General features: G+C 40.4%; 1 protein-coding gene across 1 annotated transcript in view; it reads left to right on the forward strand.

Annotated features, from left to right (window-relative positions):
* The window catches only part of raly (RALY heterogeneous nuclear ribonucleoprotein), a 559,745-nt gene that overhangs the window by 282,519 nt on the left and 258,230 nt on the right, over positions 1–18,996 (forward strand). The window contains exon 2 of the mRNA XM_079680060.1: positions 6,949–7,261. Within this exon, the coding sequence (XP_079536186.1) occupies positions 6,967–7,261 (295 nt within the window). The 5' untranslated portion in view covers positions 6,949–6,966. The remainder of the gene's footprint in view (positions 1–6,948; positions 7,262–18,996) is intronic.

Raw genomic sequence — 18,996 nt, forward strand, 5'->3', positions numbered from 1 at the left:
TTTTTTTATTTCAAATAATTGTTCAGGTTGAATATTATTTTTGATTCAGTTCAGCAATTTTTTTGAATAATATATTTATTTTTCTGATTTCACTTTTATAAATATTTTGATATTTGAATCCTTATTTTTTTCAGCACAAATTTTTCGTTTTCAGATTCCAAACAATTATTTTTTCAGTTTCAAATCTTGTTTTTTCAGTTTCACATTGCTTTTCACCTTCAGATCGTTTTTCACTTTCAGATCTTTTTTTTTCGCTTTCAGATCTTTTTTTTTCGCTTTCAAACTTTTGGCCCTAATATTGCTTGGGGGGGCGGGGCTTAGCAAAGAGTAGTTTGGCATCCTGAGTGACAGGCCTCCCTCTGTCATGTTGCCTTCGTGGATGTTAGAAAACTGAGACCAGCATCAAAGTTCCGTTAAGCGACCTGTTGAGCATCGTAGTTGGCAACAATCAAGTACAAATAAACTGTGTTAGAATGTGAAATTACGTATCCGCAACGAGCCACAGGTTGTTCTGCTGGACCTGACGCCATCCCTCGCTGTCTCACGGAGAGATACCGCAGGTCCTTCCTTCCTTCAGCGGTCAGACTATACAACCAGCACAGCCGGCCCCGCACAAAACAACACAGACTATAACACCTCTTGTTGATAAATACCAACTATGTGCAATATTTGCAGTATGTGCAATATATATATGCCGTTAAAAACTGTGCAATATATACCTGGCTGCTAAATCCGCAGAACTGTCACAGGGTGTGTAGTATATAAAATGTGTAACTTTAATCTTTAATACTTTTTGTATGCATGCTTTAGGTAACATTAAGCTGTCTTTGGCTCTTGTCTTCTGTAACAATGTAAATCAGGGCTCACCAACCTTTTTTAGGATGAGGGCTACTTTCAAAAAATAAAGCAATTCGGGGGCTAATTTTACTCCTCTTTTTTTTGTTTTTTGCAGTGTATATATTTTATATTTATATATTATATGCTTACCTTTAACCTTTGTGTGCTGTTTGGGTCTGTGGGACCCGTTTTCAGTGTTTACTAAAAGAAAATGTATGCAATTTAATAATTTTAACCTGCTTTATTTGGGGGTGGACCTCACATCCTCTAGGGGGGGCCTCACATCCTCACCTCCTCTAAAAGATTTTTTTTTAAATGTTGAAGTGAAATGCACCAATCTGCTGCACTTTGAGTACAAAATGAATTTATGGATACAGCTCTCAACACTCATATGAAAGGGAGCTGTATACTTTTCAATACTCCAATCATCTTTAGAATATTATCACAACCAATAACAAATCATTTAAACTGGTTTATTCTTATCTTATGTTACCTAATTAGCATTCTTTCTTTTTATTTATGCATATTTTACTAATCACTCCCCTTTTAAACAGTTTTTTGTACTGTCCTATAGTAGGCTACACACTGGAATGACTTCTCACTTTATCTATATTAAATAGATAAAAGTGTGCTCTCCCTAGCTCTCTCTCTCGCTCGCTCTCTCTCTTTCTCTCCCTAGCTTTCTCGCTCGCTCACAGAGGCTGTGTGGTCCTCCTTGGCGATGACAGGTTGCGTTAAAAATAATAATAAACATATTTGTAAAGTGGGAGGACACGAACGGGATTTCGAAAAGTGCGGGGGACATGTCCCCCCTGTCCCCAGTGGAGATTACGCCATGCGTGTGTGTGCGTCAAGTGGAATAAATATATATGCAAGTTACAACACACACAGAGTACAACTCTGCTCCTCATGTGTTGAATAGGCTGCATGATAGGCTGTTCAATGGGGCTGATATGTTGTGTAGATTCTGCCAGAAGGATATTCAGCGGGGAGGTGCCACATTGCTTTTCTTCCCGAATGCAACGCTGGTCCCGCAAATCAAGCAAGAACGTGATTGGTCGATATGCATTGTGGGGGTGGGGGAGGAGGGGTGTTAGATAGATATAGAGTTGTAGTAAGTAGATAGAGTTCGCTATGATTTAGGTTTCGTTTATGCATAGAGTAGATTATTTTAATTACATTTCCTTTTTTGTTTTGGATTTGCTTGGCGAGCTATTTTTAGAACATGCCCGGCGGGCGACTCACGTTGCCCCTGCGGGCGACTGAGTGCCCGCGGGCACCGTGTTGGCTACCCCTGATGTAAATGTATCCCCTGTGGGACTAATAAAGGTATTCTGATTCTGATCGCAAAAACCAAGCCAATACTATGCTAAGTTCATGGAGCTACGTGGAAGTGGAGAAGAACAATGCTTGATTGCGGATATGTGATTTCAGATTCTAGCACAGTTTATTGCTCTTATACCTTGATTGTTGCCAACTACGATGCTCAACAGCTCGCTTAACGGAACTTTGATGCTGGTATCAGTTTTGTTTACCACCAATCACGGGAGTATTGTGTATAGAAAGTGTGTAGTTGTATTTATTGCGCTACCTAACATCCATGAAGGCATCATGACAGAGGGAGGGCTGTCACTCAGGGTGCCAAACTACTCTTTGGTAAGCCCCGCCCCCCGAAGCAATATCAGGGTCAAAAGTCTGAAAGCGAAAAAAAAGATCTGAAAGCGAAAAAAAAAATCTGAAAGTGAAAAACGATCTGAAGGCGAATAAAAGATTGAAACCTGAAAAAAAAAAGATTTGAAACTGAAAAAAAATTGTTTTGAATCTGAAAACGTAAAATCTGAAACTGGAAAAATTCAGATATCAAAATATGTATAAAAGTGAAATATGAAAATAAATATTTTATTTAAAAAAATTGCTGAACTGAATCAAAATAATATTCAACCTGAAAAATTATTTCAAATACTTTTTTTTGTTTTGAATACAACATTGTATTTTTCAAAGTTAAGGATGAAAACTTGGACTTTCAAATAAATTGTATTTTTTTTGAATGATCAAAACTTATGACCCTGAAATAGCTCCATACAGGGGTGCCCAATACATTGATCGCGATCGACCGTAGTGTGGGTAGATCGCATCCATCCATCCATCCATCTTCTCCCGCTTATCCGTGGTCGGGTCGCGGAGGTAGCAGTTCCAGCAGAGAGCCCCAAACTTTCTTTTCCCTGGACACATCAACCAGCTCTGACTGGGGGATCCCAAGGCGCTCCCAGGCCAGCGAAGAGATATAATCCCTCCACCTGGTCCTAGGTCTACCCCTTGGTCTCTTCCCAGCTGGACGTGCCTGGAACACCTCCCTAGGGAGGCGCCCAGGTGGCATCCTAACTAGGTGCCCGAACCACCTCAACTGGCTCCTTTCGTCGCGAAGGAGGAGCGGTTCAACTCCGAGTCCCTTCCGGATGACCGAACTTCTCACCTTATCCCTAAGGGAGACACCAGCCACCCTGCGGAGAAAACCCATCTCGGCCGCTTGTATCCGCGATCTCGTTCTTTCGGTCATGACCCATCCTTCATGACCATAGGTGAGGGTAGGAACGAAAATGGCGCGGTAGACAGAGAGCTTTGCCTTCTGGCTCAGCTCCCTTTTCGTAACAACGGTGCGGTAAAGCGACTGCAGTACCGCTCCCGCTGCTCCGATTCTCCGACCCATCTCACGCTCCATTGTTCCCTCACTCGAGAACAAGACCCCGAGATACTTGAACTCCTTCACTTGGGGTAAGGACTCATTCCCTACTTGGAGTGGACAGTCCATCGGTTTCCTGCTGAGAACCATGGCCTCAGATTTGGAGGTGCTGATCCTCATCCCAGCCGCTTCACACTCGGTTGCGAACCGATCCAGTGAGTGCTGAAGGTCGCAGACCGATGAAGCCATCAGAACCACATCATCTGCAAAAAGCAGTGGTGCAATCCTTAGTCCACCGAACTGCAGACCCCCTCCCCCACGACTACGCCTCGAAATCCGATCCATGTATATTACAAACAGGATTGGTGACAAAGCGCAGCCCTGGCGGAGGCCAACCCTCACCTGAAATGGGTCCGACTTACTGCCGAGGACCCGGACACAGCTCTCGCTTTGGGATTACAGAGATTGGATGGCCCTGAGTAGAGACCCCCTCACCCCATACTCCCGCAACACCTCCCACAGTGACTCCCTGGGAACCCGGTCATACGCCTTCTCCAAGTCTACAAAACACATGTAGACTGGATAAGCGTACTCCCAGGCCCCCTCCAGGATCCTTGCGAGAGTAAAAAGCTGATCCGTCGTTCCACGACCAGGACGGAATCCGCATTGTTCCTCCTCAATCTGAGGTTCGACAATCGGCCTGACCCTCCTTTCGAGTACCTTAGAGTAAACTTTCCCGGGGTGGCTGAGTAGTGTGATGCCTCTGTAATTGGCACACACCCTCTGATCCCCATTGTTAAAAAGGGGAACCACCATCCCGGTCTTCCACTCCTTTGGTAATGTTTCCGACTTCCACGCAACGTTGATGAGACGTGTCAACCATGACAGTCCCTCAACACCCAGAGCCTTCAGCATTTCTGGGCGGATCTCATCCACCCCCGGGCTTTGCCACTGTGAAGTTGTTTGACGACCTCAGTGACCTCCCCCCGCGAGATTGGTGTCGATCCCCCGTCATACTCCAGCTCTGCCTCTAACATAGAGGGCGGAGTTGTCGGGTTCAGGAGTTCCTCAAAGTGCTCCTTCCAACGCCCTAACACTCCATCAGTTGAGGTCAACAACGTCCCATCCTTACTGTACACAGCTTGGATGGTTCCCTGCTTCCACCTGTCGGACAGTTTTCCAGAACAACTTTGGTGCCGCCCGAAAGTCTTTTTCCATGTCTTCTCCAAACTTCTCCCACATCTGCTGCTTTGCCTCGGCCACGGCTGAGGCTGCTGCCCTTCGGGCCTGTCGGTACCTTGCAACTGCCTCGGGAGTCCCCCGGGATAACAAATCCCTGAAGGCCTCCTTCTTCAGTCGGACGGCTTCCCTGACCACCGGTGTCCACCAGGAGGTTCGAGGGTTACCGCATGGCATTGAAAAAAAATTAGCCTTACTATGGCATTTGCCAATTGATTGACGTACAGGTAAGCCAGTCTGAGATCTCATCTTTTCTAACACGCAGTTCACCACGCATGCACGGTCAACCGCGCCAGCTGCAAATCACCGGTGAGCTGATTACCTAGTTAGCCTTCCAATTTATACAATTCTACTAAAGAAAGGGTATAAAATTTACGTAATGACCAAACATTTACTGAGTTGTATTGTGCCATATGGGTTCATGCAGTTATGCGAGGTACACCAACATAAGGTATACTCAGCATTTATATAAATAAACATTTGTTTAGCTTTTTAAAATGTAGGTAGACAGGCCCGCCCCTCCCTACACACAGATCAAGCAGACTGCGTGGGACATCACCATTGCGGAGGAGGCGTCACGTCCGAAGCTCAAATGCGGCGCACCTATATGAGCTTATGCGGCGCAATTGGTGTAAGTGCGCCACAGTTTATCCGCTGCTGCGAGGTTCCGGCGCTCGCAGTCCACTAGCTAGTGTATGATATATATTTTCAGACCTGGATACATTTATTTGACATTACAGCAATTATACCTGACATGTTGGAATGTACTTTGACAAGCCAAACATGGTTTATTTTGCACAAAACATATTTACCACTTTACCATGTGCTTCTCTCCATCACAGCCACATAGAAATGATGGGTGCTTCCTGAATGTATGGTCACATGACAACAAATTTGCACAGTTCCCTAGATAAAGGGAGTGGGTCAATTTACCCACTGGCTCATTTACCCCACTCTCCCCTATTGATTAATCTTAGGGGATCAAAGTCAAAATGTTGAAAAGATGTTGGCTTAATGTTGACTAACAATTATTCACCCAGTGAAAACGTCTCAAACTGTGACAGGAATATACCAACAAGAGCCACGTTCATTTCATATCTCTCTTTACTTTTCTCTAATTTCTCTAATACTACCCTATGTACGTCTCCTAATCCCTAATATTCTTATTTTCATTCCTCACAGTGCTCTCTTTATTTCTCCTCCCCTTGTTCTCTTCTCGATCGTACCTTCTCTGCTTGTGTTTAGTATGTGCATGGAGGAAGTTGGCACACAGCGAGGAAATTAAATTTGGTTTTCAAATCCTGCTATGTGATCGATTGAGCTGGTCTCAGGTGATGAAGCATCTCTGTCTGCTGTAACGCATCGAAACAGAGGCAAGTTGTTGATGTTTTTTTGTTAACATCTTGCTTGAATGCAAAGGGACTATTGAATCCCTTTCAAATTAAGTGCTTCAAATACTAATGAGTTGGTTAGTCAGACATTCAAAGGGGCAACAGTTGTGTACTACATGACGCCAACATTGTGAAATATTCCAATTTGGAGGAAACTGAGAGGTACGAGTAAAAATAAAGATAGACTGCAGTTATTAGACGTATTATACTGTATACAGTATCTGCTTTTAAAACTCTGTCCATTCAGTTCCGGTAGTCACTTACTTACTTAAATATTCCTTTTACCAGTGTGCTAGGTTTGATGTTCAGGTCATGCCCTCAGTGAGACTTGTTGTCTCGTGGGGCATTCATGTGCTGTTGCAATCTATCTTTCATTGCTTGTGAGCTGTACGTCTATATTGAGAGAAAATGGGACTGTAGATAGGTAAAGCCTTTTCAAATATTGGACCCTCGGAAAATAGTGAATGTTGTGGAAAAGCACAGAAGAACTTAGAAAAGCACAGAAAAAAATAACCAAAGCTGTTATTCTACTTCAAAGACGTGCCACATTATGACTGTGTTCTTCTTTGATTTCACATTCTCTTAAAAGCATGACTTGAATCTAAGGTCTTGAAGTGTGAGTGAATACTGAATGAACAGTGTGTTTGCTCAGTATGAAAAGTGATCTACTGCAGGTCTTCTTCTCTTGTGATTTCCCAGCTGGTTTATACACAGTTATGAGTTTCAAATATCCAATATTTTGCAGAAGTGCTCTAGTATCTGTATTTTCTTCTGACACCAGTTCTCTTGTATTCTCTTTAGATCCCACCTCCACGATCCATGCATTTGTCAGTCTCTTCCTCCGCCCACCTGTCGGCCATGTCGCTGAAGGTGCAGACCAGCAACGTGACCAACAAGACGGATCCAAAGTCCATCAACTCCCGGGTGTTCATCGGCAACCTGAACACTGCAGTGGTGAAGAAGTCGGACGTGGAGACCATCTTTTCAAAGTACGGCCGGGTGCTGGGCTGCTCCGTGCACAAGGGCTACGCTTTCATCCAGTACGCCAGCGAGAGGCGCGCCCAGGGGGCCGTGATGGGGGAGAACGGGAGGGTGCTGGCCGGACAGACGCTGGGTGAGTCACACTGCGGGAATTATATCTTTACTCACACAGCAGGAAATGTTGACTTTAATTAAATGTAATATGTCAACAAGTTTCAAATAACTGTATTAAGTTAGTAGGAAGCAATAACATTAAAGGTCCCATCATATACTTTTCGGGTTATTACCCGTCCCCTTGTGTGTTATGTAGGTTTTTCTGCATGTAAATGGTCTGCAAAGTAACAAACCCTCAAAGTACACCCTGTAGGGAGTAAAACTCTAACACAGAAAAGACTGGGGACTGGCTTCAGTAGAAGCTGCTGATTAGTGTCTTCCGAGTAAATCGCCAGAAGCAATGACACCTCTTCATCTCCACCGCTCCCATGTTTTATTTTGTGTTGCCATAAGTTAGTCTCTCTCCGTTGGTGAGCTGGACTAATGCTAATAATGCTAATGCGAGCAAATAACATGGCGGCTTCACAAAACATTTCGGAGTTTTACGGGGCGTGGTTTGCAATTCGCCCAGACAATCAGAAATTGTTAATGTGGCCGACACAGCCACGAGCCTTTTTCTCCCCAGGAAAGTCCCTGCTCTCTAGCAGGAACTATCCGGGGGTGAAAAGGTTCACGCAAACTAAGTTCTAGTTCCAGATCTTTTGGGTGTGAACGCAAAATCCCAAGAACTATCGGAACTATTCCTGTGAAAATTACTCCGGTGTGAAAGCGCCTATTGCAATCTCTGAGACCTGACAAACTGACTCAAACACTGTTGACAATTTTTTAACCGATCATGTGGCTTTTCATATGAATCGCAAACTCCAAAGAGGTGGAGGGGCTACACTGTTTTTTAAAAACACACTTTCTGCCAGATTGGTAGAAAGTCTCTCCATCTGCTGTAACAACCTCTTTGAATCTATCATCGTATAAATTGAGCTAAAACAGAAAAAACATATACTCGTCTCATGCATGTATAGAAAGCCAGGAAGTAATCCTGAGGAATTTAATGAACAAGTAGAAAAAATGCTCTGACCTCAGAGAATTAAAAACCTTTATGGGTGTGGATATTTCAACGTTAATTTATTCAAATACAACTCGCACCAACAGGCGAGACACTTCATGGATATGTTTTTTACTCTCGGGCTTCTCCCTCTTATAACCAAACCAACCAGGTTAACTAGTACTACTGAAACGTTAATTGATAACATTTTCACTAACGTCCTTGAAACTAAACAACATAGTGGGGCCCTCATCACTGATGTTATAATACTTAGAAACGGAGAAAAACGATACTTCTCTGAAAAATTTGAAAATTCCATAGATATGAAAACCACTTGGAAGGTGATAAATAGCATAATTAAGAAGAAAATAAATGACAACAGAAATGAATTGAAGAAATTCCAAACCGAAGGAAAAACCCCAACAGATGTTGCAAATAGCTTTAATGAGTTATTTACTGAAATTGGCCCCAATCTGGCGAGTAAAATCAGCCCAACTTCGTCTAAAGTGGATGATTTTCTGAAAGATTGCAACCAACAAAGTATGTTCTTTAACCCAATTACAGAAAAATAACTGCTTGATATTGTCAATACTCAACACAGTAAACAGTCCAAAGATTATTTAGGACTTAGTACTGTATGAATATTGTTAAACAAGTTGTACCAAACATTGTAGCCACCCTATATATGCAATAAATCGTCCCAACAAGATATTTTTTTTATAAAAATCGCTCTACTTCTTCAGCAGTAATTTAACTGGTTGAAGAAATGACCAACAACATTGAGAAAGAAAATGAATACAGCTGGTATATTCATTGACCTTAAAAAGGCTTTTGATACTGTGAACCATACTATACTGCTACACAAATTAGAACATTATGGCATAAGGGGTTAAGCAAAAATAATGGGTTAAGAGTTATCTGAGAAATAGGCTACAGTATGTGGATATAAACGAGGCGAAATCAAACAAGCTTTCTATAACATGTGGAGTCCCTCAAGGATCAATTGTAGGTCAAACCTGTTTCTGATTTATATTAATGACATTATCAACACCTCTGACCTGTTCAAATTCACTTTGTTTGCCGATGATACCACCATTCTCTGCTCCCATCATAATCTTGGTGATGTTGTTAAAATTGTGAATGCAGAATTAGAAATACTATGTAACTGGTTTGCAGTTAATAAATTATCCCTTAATGTGGCCAAAACAAATGACATGTTATTCAATACAAAGTCTGAGAGTACAAATGACTTGGCATTATACGGATTTGCAATACTGAGATAGAAAAAGTTGATGCATGTACATTTTTAGGACTGCTTGTTGACGAAAAACTCAACTGGAAGCACCATATAAAATATGTACAAACTAAATTGTCAAAAACAATAGGTATTTTGTATCGTACTAAGAGCATTCTCGAGGAAGAAATACTCAGAACTCTTTATAGCAGTCTATTTTTCCCTTACCTTTACTACTGCCCCGAAATAGCGTTAACGTGTTAAATTGACAGCCCTAATATTTATATATCGTATTTTCCTTTTAAAAAAAGATAGTTAAAACTGCTATTGACATGTGCAGAAACTGACCCTATATCTAGTTTTTTTTATATATATACAGGACTGTCTCAGAAAATTAGAATATTGTGATAAAGTTCTTTATTTTCTGTAATGCAATTAAAAAAACAAAAATGTCATACATTCTGGATTCATTACAAATCAACTGAAATATTGCAAGCCTTTTATTATTTTAATATTGCTGATTATGGCATACAGCTTAAGAAAACTCAAATATCATATCTCTAAATATTAGAATATCATGAAAAAGTATACTAGTAGGGTGTTCAACGAATCACTTGAATCGTCTAATGAACTCGAAACACCTGCAAGGGTTTCCTGAGCCTTGAAAAACACTCAGCTTGGTTCAGTAAACTAAATCACAAGTATGGGGAAGACTGCTGATCTGACTGCTGTCCAGAGGACCGTCATTGACACCCTCCATCAGGAGGGTAAGACACAAAAAGAAATTTCTCAAAGAGCAAGCTGTTCACAGAGTGCAGTTTCAAAGCACATCCACAAAAAGTCTGTTGGAAGGGGGAAATGTGGCAGGAAACGCTGCACAACCAAGAGAGATGACCGCAGCCTTAACAGCATTGTGAAGAAGAGTCGCTTCCAGAATTTGGGGGAGCTTCAAAGACAGTGGACTGAAGCTGGAGTCCAGGTATCAAAAGTCACTGTTCACAGACGTGTCCGGGAAATGGGCTACAATAGCCGTATTCCCATGGTCAAGCCACTTCTGAACTCAAGACAACGGAAGAGGCGTCTGACTTGGGCTAAGGAAAAGAAGCACTGGACAGTTGCACAGTGGTCCAAAGTCCTCTTTTCAGACGAAAGCAAGTTTTGTATTTCATTTGGAAGTCAAGGCGCCAGAGTCTGGAGAAAGGCTGGAGAGGAGCAAAATCCAAGTTGCTTGAAATCCAGTGTGAAGTTCCCACAGTCAGCGATGGTTTGGGGAGCCATGTCAGCTGCTGGTGTTGGTCCACTGTGTTTCATCGAGCCCAGAGTAAATGCAGCTGTGTACCAAGAGATTTTAGAGCACTACATGCTTCCGTCTGCTGAAAAGCTCTATGGAGATGAGGAATTCATTTTCCAGCATGATCTGGCACCTGCCCACAGTGCCAAAACCACCAGTAACTGGTGTACTGACCATGGCATTACTGTCCTCGATTGGCCTGCAAATTCCCCTGACCTGAACCCCATAGAGAATATGTGGGGTATTGTGAAGAAGAAGCTGAAAGACACCAGACCCAACAATGCTAATGAGCTAAAGGCCACTATTGAAGCATCCTGGGCATCCATAACACCTCAGCAATGCCACAGGCTGATTGCCTCCATGCCACGCCGCATTGATGCAGTAATCCGTGCAAAAGGATTCCCAACCAAGTACTGAGTGCATTAATGGACATTTTCAAATGTTTGATTGTGTTTTGCTGTTATAAATCTTTTTTTTTTACTTGGTCTGAGGAACTATTCTAATTTTTTGAGATAGGATTTTTGAGTTTTCTTAAGCTGTATGCCAAAATCAGCAATATTAAAATAATAAAAGGCTTGCAATATTTCAGTTGATTTGTAATGAATCCAGAATGTATGACATTTTTGTTTTTTTAATTGCATTACAGAAAATAAAGAACTTTATCACAATATTCTAATTTTCTGAGACAGTCCTGTATATGCATTCATTTTTTTCTTTTCCTAACTTTTATGTTTTTTTCTACAGTTTTCTTTGTTTCTTTGTACTCCATAATTTAATTTAAGTTTTTGACGCAATAATGCCAATGTTGTTGCCAAGGCTTCAGCCCTCCTGCGTCTACTAATTGTGTTCATCTTTGTGTGTATGAATTATACTTGAACTAGTAGAATAAAGACAAATATATATAAATGTGTAATTCATGGCACAATTCAAACGGGATCGAAAGATAATTTCTCTCTCGCCATTGACTACAATACATATTTTTTCTGCCTAAACTAGTTGGCTCTTTGATTTCACTTGTTAGATATGGTCAAACTAGTTAGCCACTCTGCTTTACTAGTTAAATAAAACATTACACTAGTCACTCTTTTTCACCAACTAGTGCCTCTTTTGTCCAACTAGTTAGCACATAAGCCTTACTAGTTACGCCAGGAGCAGCACTTGTAGCACCAAAGTCCCAACTTGTACGCTTTTTGATGAACTAGTGACCCTCTGACCGTACTAGCCACGCTAAAAGTCTTACAAGTTAACTAGTGCGCTGCAAAAGCTCTGACATGTTAACTAGTTACAGAAAAGAAGCACAACTAGTTAACTAGTGGCATACATTTGTCTGCACTAGTTAACTAGTAGCACCCAGAATCACTCACTAGTTAACTAGTAAAGGCAAAAGGTTCGCTAGTTAACTAGTTGACGCCTCTTTTGACCTTACTAGTTAACTAGTAGGGCTCAAAATATCTACATGTTAACTAGTGAACCCTTTGCCCTTTACTAGTTAACTAGTGATATACATTTAAATTCCACGAGTGAACTAGTGAGGCTTAAAATGTTCACTAGCAGTACTAGTGGATCCCAAATACGCACTAGTCACACTAGTCGCACAGAATGCTAATGAAGAGGAGGGGAAATAATGCATCGAGGTCTCCTATTGTCCCTAAGCTATAGAGCGCCACCCAGCCCAAATAGTTTATTTAACCTCTTAAGCCCGAGGGTCCCCCCAGTGGACCCCTCCCACCGTTTTTTTTACGAGACTATGTCTCAGGGCTTCTTAACATTTATGAAACTATTAATGTTCCATACCCTTTTAACAATAAGAAACTCAGCTAACTGACAATATGAACAATTTTTAGCTAAAAGAAACACAAGAGTAATACCAAGCCTTTGAATTAGCATGGAGCGAAAAAATGCTAACTAATGCTAACGGACTTTTGCACAGCACTCACGGTAGCAATGCCCTTATTACTTATCGTCACTGCACAAACAAGATATCCGATTAAAGACTCCACAGATGCCACACATGTAATATCATCACTGTACGACCCCAAATTCAGGAGCTATCAGCCAGAAAAGAGAAAGTAAACAACATCCGGTTTCAAAAATATTACAATAATTACGTCTTACCTTTTTTGATTTGTGATCAAAAGTTGTGTTCAACGGAATAAAAACGCCGCTCAAGGTTAATCCAATGTCTTTCTGTCACGTAGACATTTTTACTGATAATCCACCATCATATTTATGGCAATATAGCCTACTGGGTATAAAGGCTTGTACTTTCAGATGTGCTTCGTTTGCTTCTCTATTACGTCCGCAATGGTAATTTTTACGTGGATTTGGGAACTTCCCATCGATTCTATTGGATGTAATGGTTAAGAAAAATGTGTAAATCACCCAAATCGACCAATGGGTTCCAGAGATATGGTCCTGCGTAAAGTATAAAGAATGCCAGCCAGCGCAAGCACTTTACGCAGCAGACTTTACTTATTGTTTACTGCGTAAGGAAGCAGGAATTGCAGGACCCAGAGCGCACGGAGCACAGAGCGGACAGCAGATAACGGTATTGCAGTTTTATTGCTTATAGATTATCAGAACATTTCAAAGGGGACACAGCCACATTGGATATTAACCTATGGATTAACTACATCATTGTCGTTTTAATGCCATTGAAGACCAGTTTAGACCAGACAAAGACGAAGGTAAGCCATGTTGGCATTGTGTAGCTACCTGGCGCCACTTGTTTTGATGTACGTTTTTGTTGATAACGTCGCAAGTTTGTATCTTTCAGTATTGAGGTGGGCACTGTTAGATTCTGTGTCTTTACGATCATAAATGATGTGTTGGATGTGCATTTTTCGCTCGGGGCTAATCCAGAGGCTCACTGTTAGCATTGTGGGGCCTAAGAGGATAACAGAGTATGTTTTTTTAATTTTTTAATTCTTAATTTTTTCACAACAGTTGTATTTGGATGGAATGAATACCTATAGTGATAATTCAAAGTAATAAAATGATTTTTACAGTGAAAAAGGTCAAATGGAACTGATGGTTCCCAAATTACCCAGAGGTGAGTCCGCCTGGACTTTATTTTTCTAAACCTCTCTAAAAATGGCAAATTGCACTTGTTTTGCATCAATCTTGATACAGGGTACTTATTATATGTAATAGTTTGGATTCCTAAAGCTTTTAGTCTACTAACCCATCATTCAAGGGTGGTTTTCACTATAAGTAATGTTTTTTTTTTAGGCGGACATTATAATTTACATGTTTTTACTATGTTCCATCTGAATTTACTTTAAAATAAAAACATCTATATTGATTCTGACACTTCTACATCCAACTCACAGATGTAACCTTGCTTTGAGAGAAAAGATTATTAATTTACCCCTTTTAGAAGTGAAGATATAGTCTTTGCTGTGTGAGTGGCATTTTCGAGCCTGAAACCTGGAAAACAGGCTCAGGGCTTAAGAGGTTAAGAGCTTACATACACTGTGTTTTAAAATACAGTCATATGACCATATTCACAAACATATTTTAAAAACTATTTTTCTAATTATGATCAAATTAGGTAAGAACATTGAAGATTTTGTTAAGATGAGAAAATTGCCTTAGGACTGCAGACAGGAATATAGATCCTCTTTAAAATATTTTTGTTAAGCTGCAATTTGAAAGGTGCTTGGGTTAGCATAGCATTGTGATAACAGAGTGACATTAGTGATGGATAGAAAGATGGAATAACCCTCTTCGGATCACAGCGTTCCTGACGACGCTCAAGTTAGCTTCTGATTCAGAGCTTCCGATTCTGCAGTTAAGGGGAAAGTTAAGGGACATTTCATTTACAGCGCTGAGCGAACAATCCTCCGTGTGTGTACCTCTTAAATTGCTGCATAGCCGATTTATTTGGACTAGATGATCCCAGAGAGTCTAAACATTCTTTATAACACAGTTTTAGATTTGTGAAAATACAAAAAAGGGAGATTTCGCTACATTTTTCACATCTAGACCACATGAAACCTGGTCCTGATCTAAAACTACTATACCTACACTCATCAAACACAACATAAAAGGTTGCACAGGAAAGTGGTTCATGCAGGATCACAAAAAAATAGGATAGTTTAAAATCACAATTGTAATCAGGAGACATGATACACAGTGTGGCAAATGAATGGGCTGCTGTGCAGGTCTACAGTATAAACTCTATGGATAATGGGGTAATGAGGATCATGTCTGCAGGCAGTTGGGAGGTCAGGGGACTGCAAAGGTAGGAACACGATGAGGGCAAATGGTGGGAAGGAGAGGAAGAGCAGGGTCGGAAATTATGGCAGGTGTTAGTGGCAGATAAATGAAAATTATTTATATGTTGATAAATGAGACAAATAATTCACAGAAAGCTTTTTATGAAAATGTCTATATAGCACAAATGAAGAACAAGCACACTAATGGCTGAATTATGGTTCTTCTAACACAGGCCACAATAACTGGATAAAGTCGGAGGTATGCAACTGGCAGAAGCATTAGAGAAGATCGAGTGTGGCCAGTTAGAGGAAAAGTAAAAGAAAAACAGTCATTTTCTTTTGAAACAACAATTTCAAGAGTGCATTACCATGTTAACAATTTTTTTTCTACTTTTGTTTTGAAGTGAAAAAGAAGACATGATAATGCAGACGAGAAATGAAATAGAGAGACGTGGACTTCTGCACTGACTTTCTCTATACAAATGTTGAAAAATCTAATTTAGCTCAGTTGCATTTTCACAAATAGAATTAAGGTTTCACAAATCTAAAAATGTGTTATAAAGAATGTTTAGACTCTCTGGGATTAACTAGTCCAGATTTGATGAGTCTAGGTATAGTGGTTTAAGATCAGGACCAGGTCTAATGTGGTCTAAATGTGAAAAAACACTGAAATCTCCCTTTTTTGTATTTTCACAAATAGAATAAAGGTTTCACAAATCTAAAACTGTTATAAAGAATGTTTAGAGTCTCTGGGATAATTATAGTCCAAATAAATCGGCTATTCAGCGATTAAAGCGCCTGTCACACTGTCCCGAAATTGACACCAGATGGACACATGATAAAGGAAATGTTCAAATTCGGCTCTAATTGTAACAACATCGGGCCATTCGTGAGCCAAGCAACAGCCGAAGCAATTACGATGCCTACAGAAGGCCACACGATGGCACCCGAGTAGGCCGAACCCATAGTCTGGCCGAACCACACACGAAAATATGGTCGTAGACTTTACTGATGATTTAGAATGTATCTAGACTCAACGTTAGAGCTTCTGCCTCTTCGGGGGGTGCTAACATTTAAACATACACTTTATTATTTAATTTTCCGTCTTTATATGTAGAAGATATGACTTATCTCCGTCATGTTTTTTCCATAGCAACAACAACTTCCAGTCAACAGCGTAAACTCGCCTGCAAAATAAAAGCATCTAAATAGGAAGTTAACCTAAATTATATTTATACACGAATTGGGGTATTTACATAATATGTTTACATGATTTTGTTGTACAATAAAACAACCAGAGAAGCGATCTGCAAGGAAACATCGCACACCGTGTCCTCATGCTCCTGTTTCACCTGCTTAATACAGGTATCATCACTGCGACTGATTTCGATAGAACATGTGTGACTAATTGTGTCAATTTCGGGACAGTGTGGCCTTTAAGAGGTACAAACACGGAGGATTGTTCGCTCAGTGCTGTAAAGTAAATGTCCCTTAACTTTTCCCCTTAACTGGGCTGAGAGATCGCCATGACTTAAGTAAATATTAGTCTTGGCAAATATGGACAGGTTGTTTATCTTCATACGGATCTATCTTTACCCTGATTTTAAGATCTGTCCAGTGTTTCAGCTTTATTCATTTCATGAGCACCGCTGATAAAATATCCCACGATCACTTCCTCTACTTTTGTGTCTCGAGTGCCGGTGTTACAGTATAAGTTGAGTCATGACAACTGGCGACATTCTATTATTTTCGTCATCGGAATCCGGGGCGTGTACATTGAGGACCCATTGTTGACTTACCAGGAAAGAAACATCGTTTGTCGTTTACGTTCATCTTTTGCTATATCTGCCTTCCTAAGATCCATTTGCTGCACATTCAGTACTCGTATGTGAGGTTGTGGGGCAGAGGCCGATATCGTGACGCTTACAGGGAGGTATCGAACATTTCAAAGTAGGTTACTGTGTGGATGCCTGTTCAAAAAATTGCAAACTTCAATAAATCATTTAAATTATATATTTGTGTCCGACTTTCATTTGTTCATCGTTCTTAATGTGATGTATAGTAGCTTTGATAGCTGTCCATACCTTCAGACAGCCTAAAAGTAAAACACAAGTTGTTTATTCACAGCCTGAACGCTCATCGAGATGACTGGATCAGTCATGACAACTTGTGATCAGCTCCGATTAAATTGTGATATCAATTCTGTAGCTAACCTCCAGGGATCACGTTTATTTTATGAAATACCTGTATCCCTCTCATCACAACAAGACTCTACACTGTGCAGGAAAAACAATTACATACACGAAAATAACCTTGATGCATGGGAATTAAACACACAAACTATCTTCCGTGGCTATATTGATATGTCACAGTAACGGTAAACCACAGAAAAATAAGTCCAGCGGGGCACAAGTTGAATACATATAATACGGTAGTTCTATTATGCCTTTAAGCCTATACGTTTAACCCATAAGAACCCGGACCCATTTCTACTTTTGGGGAAATTAAGGGGAACGTCATTTAGACTAAATAGACACATTTCTGACAAGTAACCCCCCCTAGTGTCAAATATCTGGGCTTTAATGGTAAAGTAACTCTTATTTATAACTTAATTAACAAGGATGATGTTTTGGTTTGCATTTGTTTGAACATACTATGAATTGAAGAATAAAGCATATGTTAACTAAATATAATTGAATCAGCTAAATTAACTGACCAGACCATACTCATATTTCTAATTGTGCATATATGTCACTCCGGGTTTACTGTGAATGTTTAGGGTTAAAGTCCCGATGTGACACCATGTGTCACAGCAATATTTATGGCATTTGTTTCATATCAATTTCATCAAGAAATGTTTCCACAACAGGTTAAATGTAATCAGAATCAGAATACCTTTATTCGTCCCACAGAGGGGAAATTTACATTTGTTACAGCAGAAAAGAGCCGAAGACAGCTTAATGTTTAACAAATGACATGTCATGTAAGCATTTTTATTCTTAAATGGCTTGAATATTAACTTTAGCAACAAAAAACCTTTCCAAATCTAGCTAGTTCTGTCACATGTTTTAGCCTGACACATGGACATCTTGGACATGTTGTTATGGGAAGACAAAAGCAAATGACAAGGACCATGACCCCAGACTGTTCAGTGTGTGTCACTTAGGGACTTCATGAGATAGAAAAATCTCATGAGGAATCTGTATAAGGAACTTTCCAGAACCTTTAAATTTCATGTGACACCCGTGTCTAAGCAATTCTGTCTGCCTTCCGTGTTCCTTTTGTTATTTACTTCCTCTCTGCCTTCTTCTGATGATTTATCTGTTAGTTTGTGTGTTTAATTCCCATGCATCAAGATTATTTTCATGTATGTAATTGTTTTTCCTGCAGTGTAGAGTCGTGTTGTGATGAGAGGGATACAGGTATTTCATAAAATAAACGTGATCCCTGGAGGTTAGCTACAGAATTGATATCACAATTTAATCGGAGCTGATCACAAGTTGTCATGACTGATCCAGTCATCTCGATGAGCGTTCAGGCTGTGAATAAACAACTTGTGTTTTACTTTTAGGCTGTCTGAAGGTATGGACAGCTATCAAAGCTACTATACATCACATTAAGAACGATGAACAAATGAAAGTCGGACACAAATATATAATTTAAATGATTTATTGAAGTTTGCAATGTTTTGAACAGGCATCAACACAGTCACCTACTTTGAAATGTTCGATACCTCCCTGTAAGCGTCACGACATCGGCCTCTGCCCCACAACCTCACATACGAGTACTGAATGTGCATCAAAGTGATCCTATGGAGGCAGATATAGCAAAAGATGAACGTAAACGACAAACGATGTTTCTTTCCTGGTAAGTCAACAATGGGTCCTCAATGTACACGCCCCGGATTCCTATGACGAAAATAATAGAATGTCGCCAGTTGTCATGACTCAACTTATACTGTAACACCGGTGTTCTCACACACAAGCATATGCACACTCGCACCAACAAAAGCACAAACACAAAGTGG

Source organism: Notothenia rossii, assembly GCF_949606895.1.
Source record: "Notothenia rossii genome assembly, chromosome: 5".
In the NCBI taxonomy this organism is placed as follows: Eukaryota; Metazoa; Chordata; class Actinopteri; order Perciformes; family Nototheniidae; genus Notothenia; species Notothenia rossii.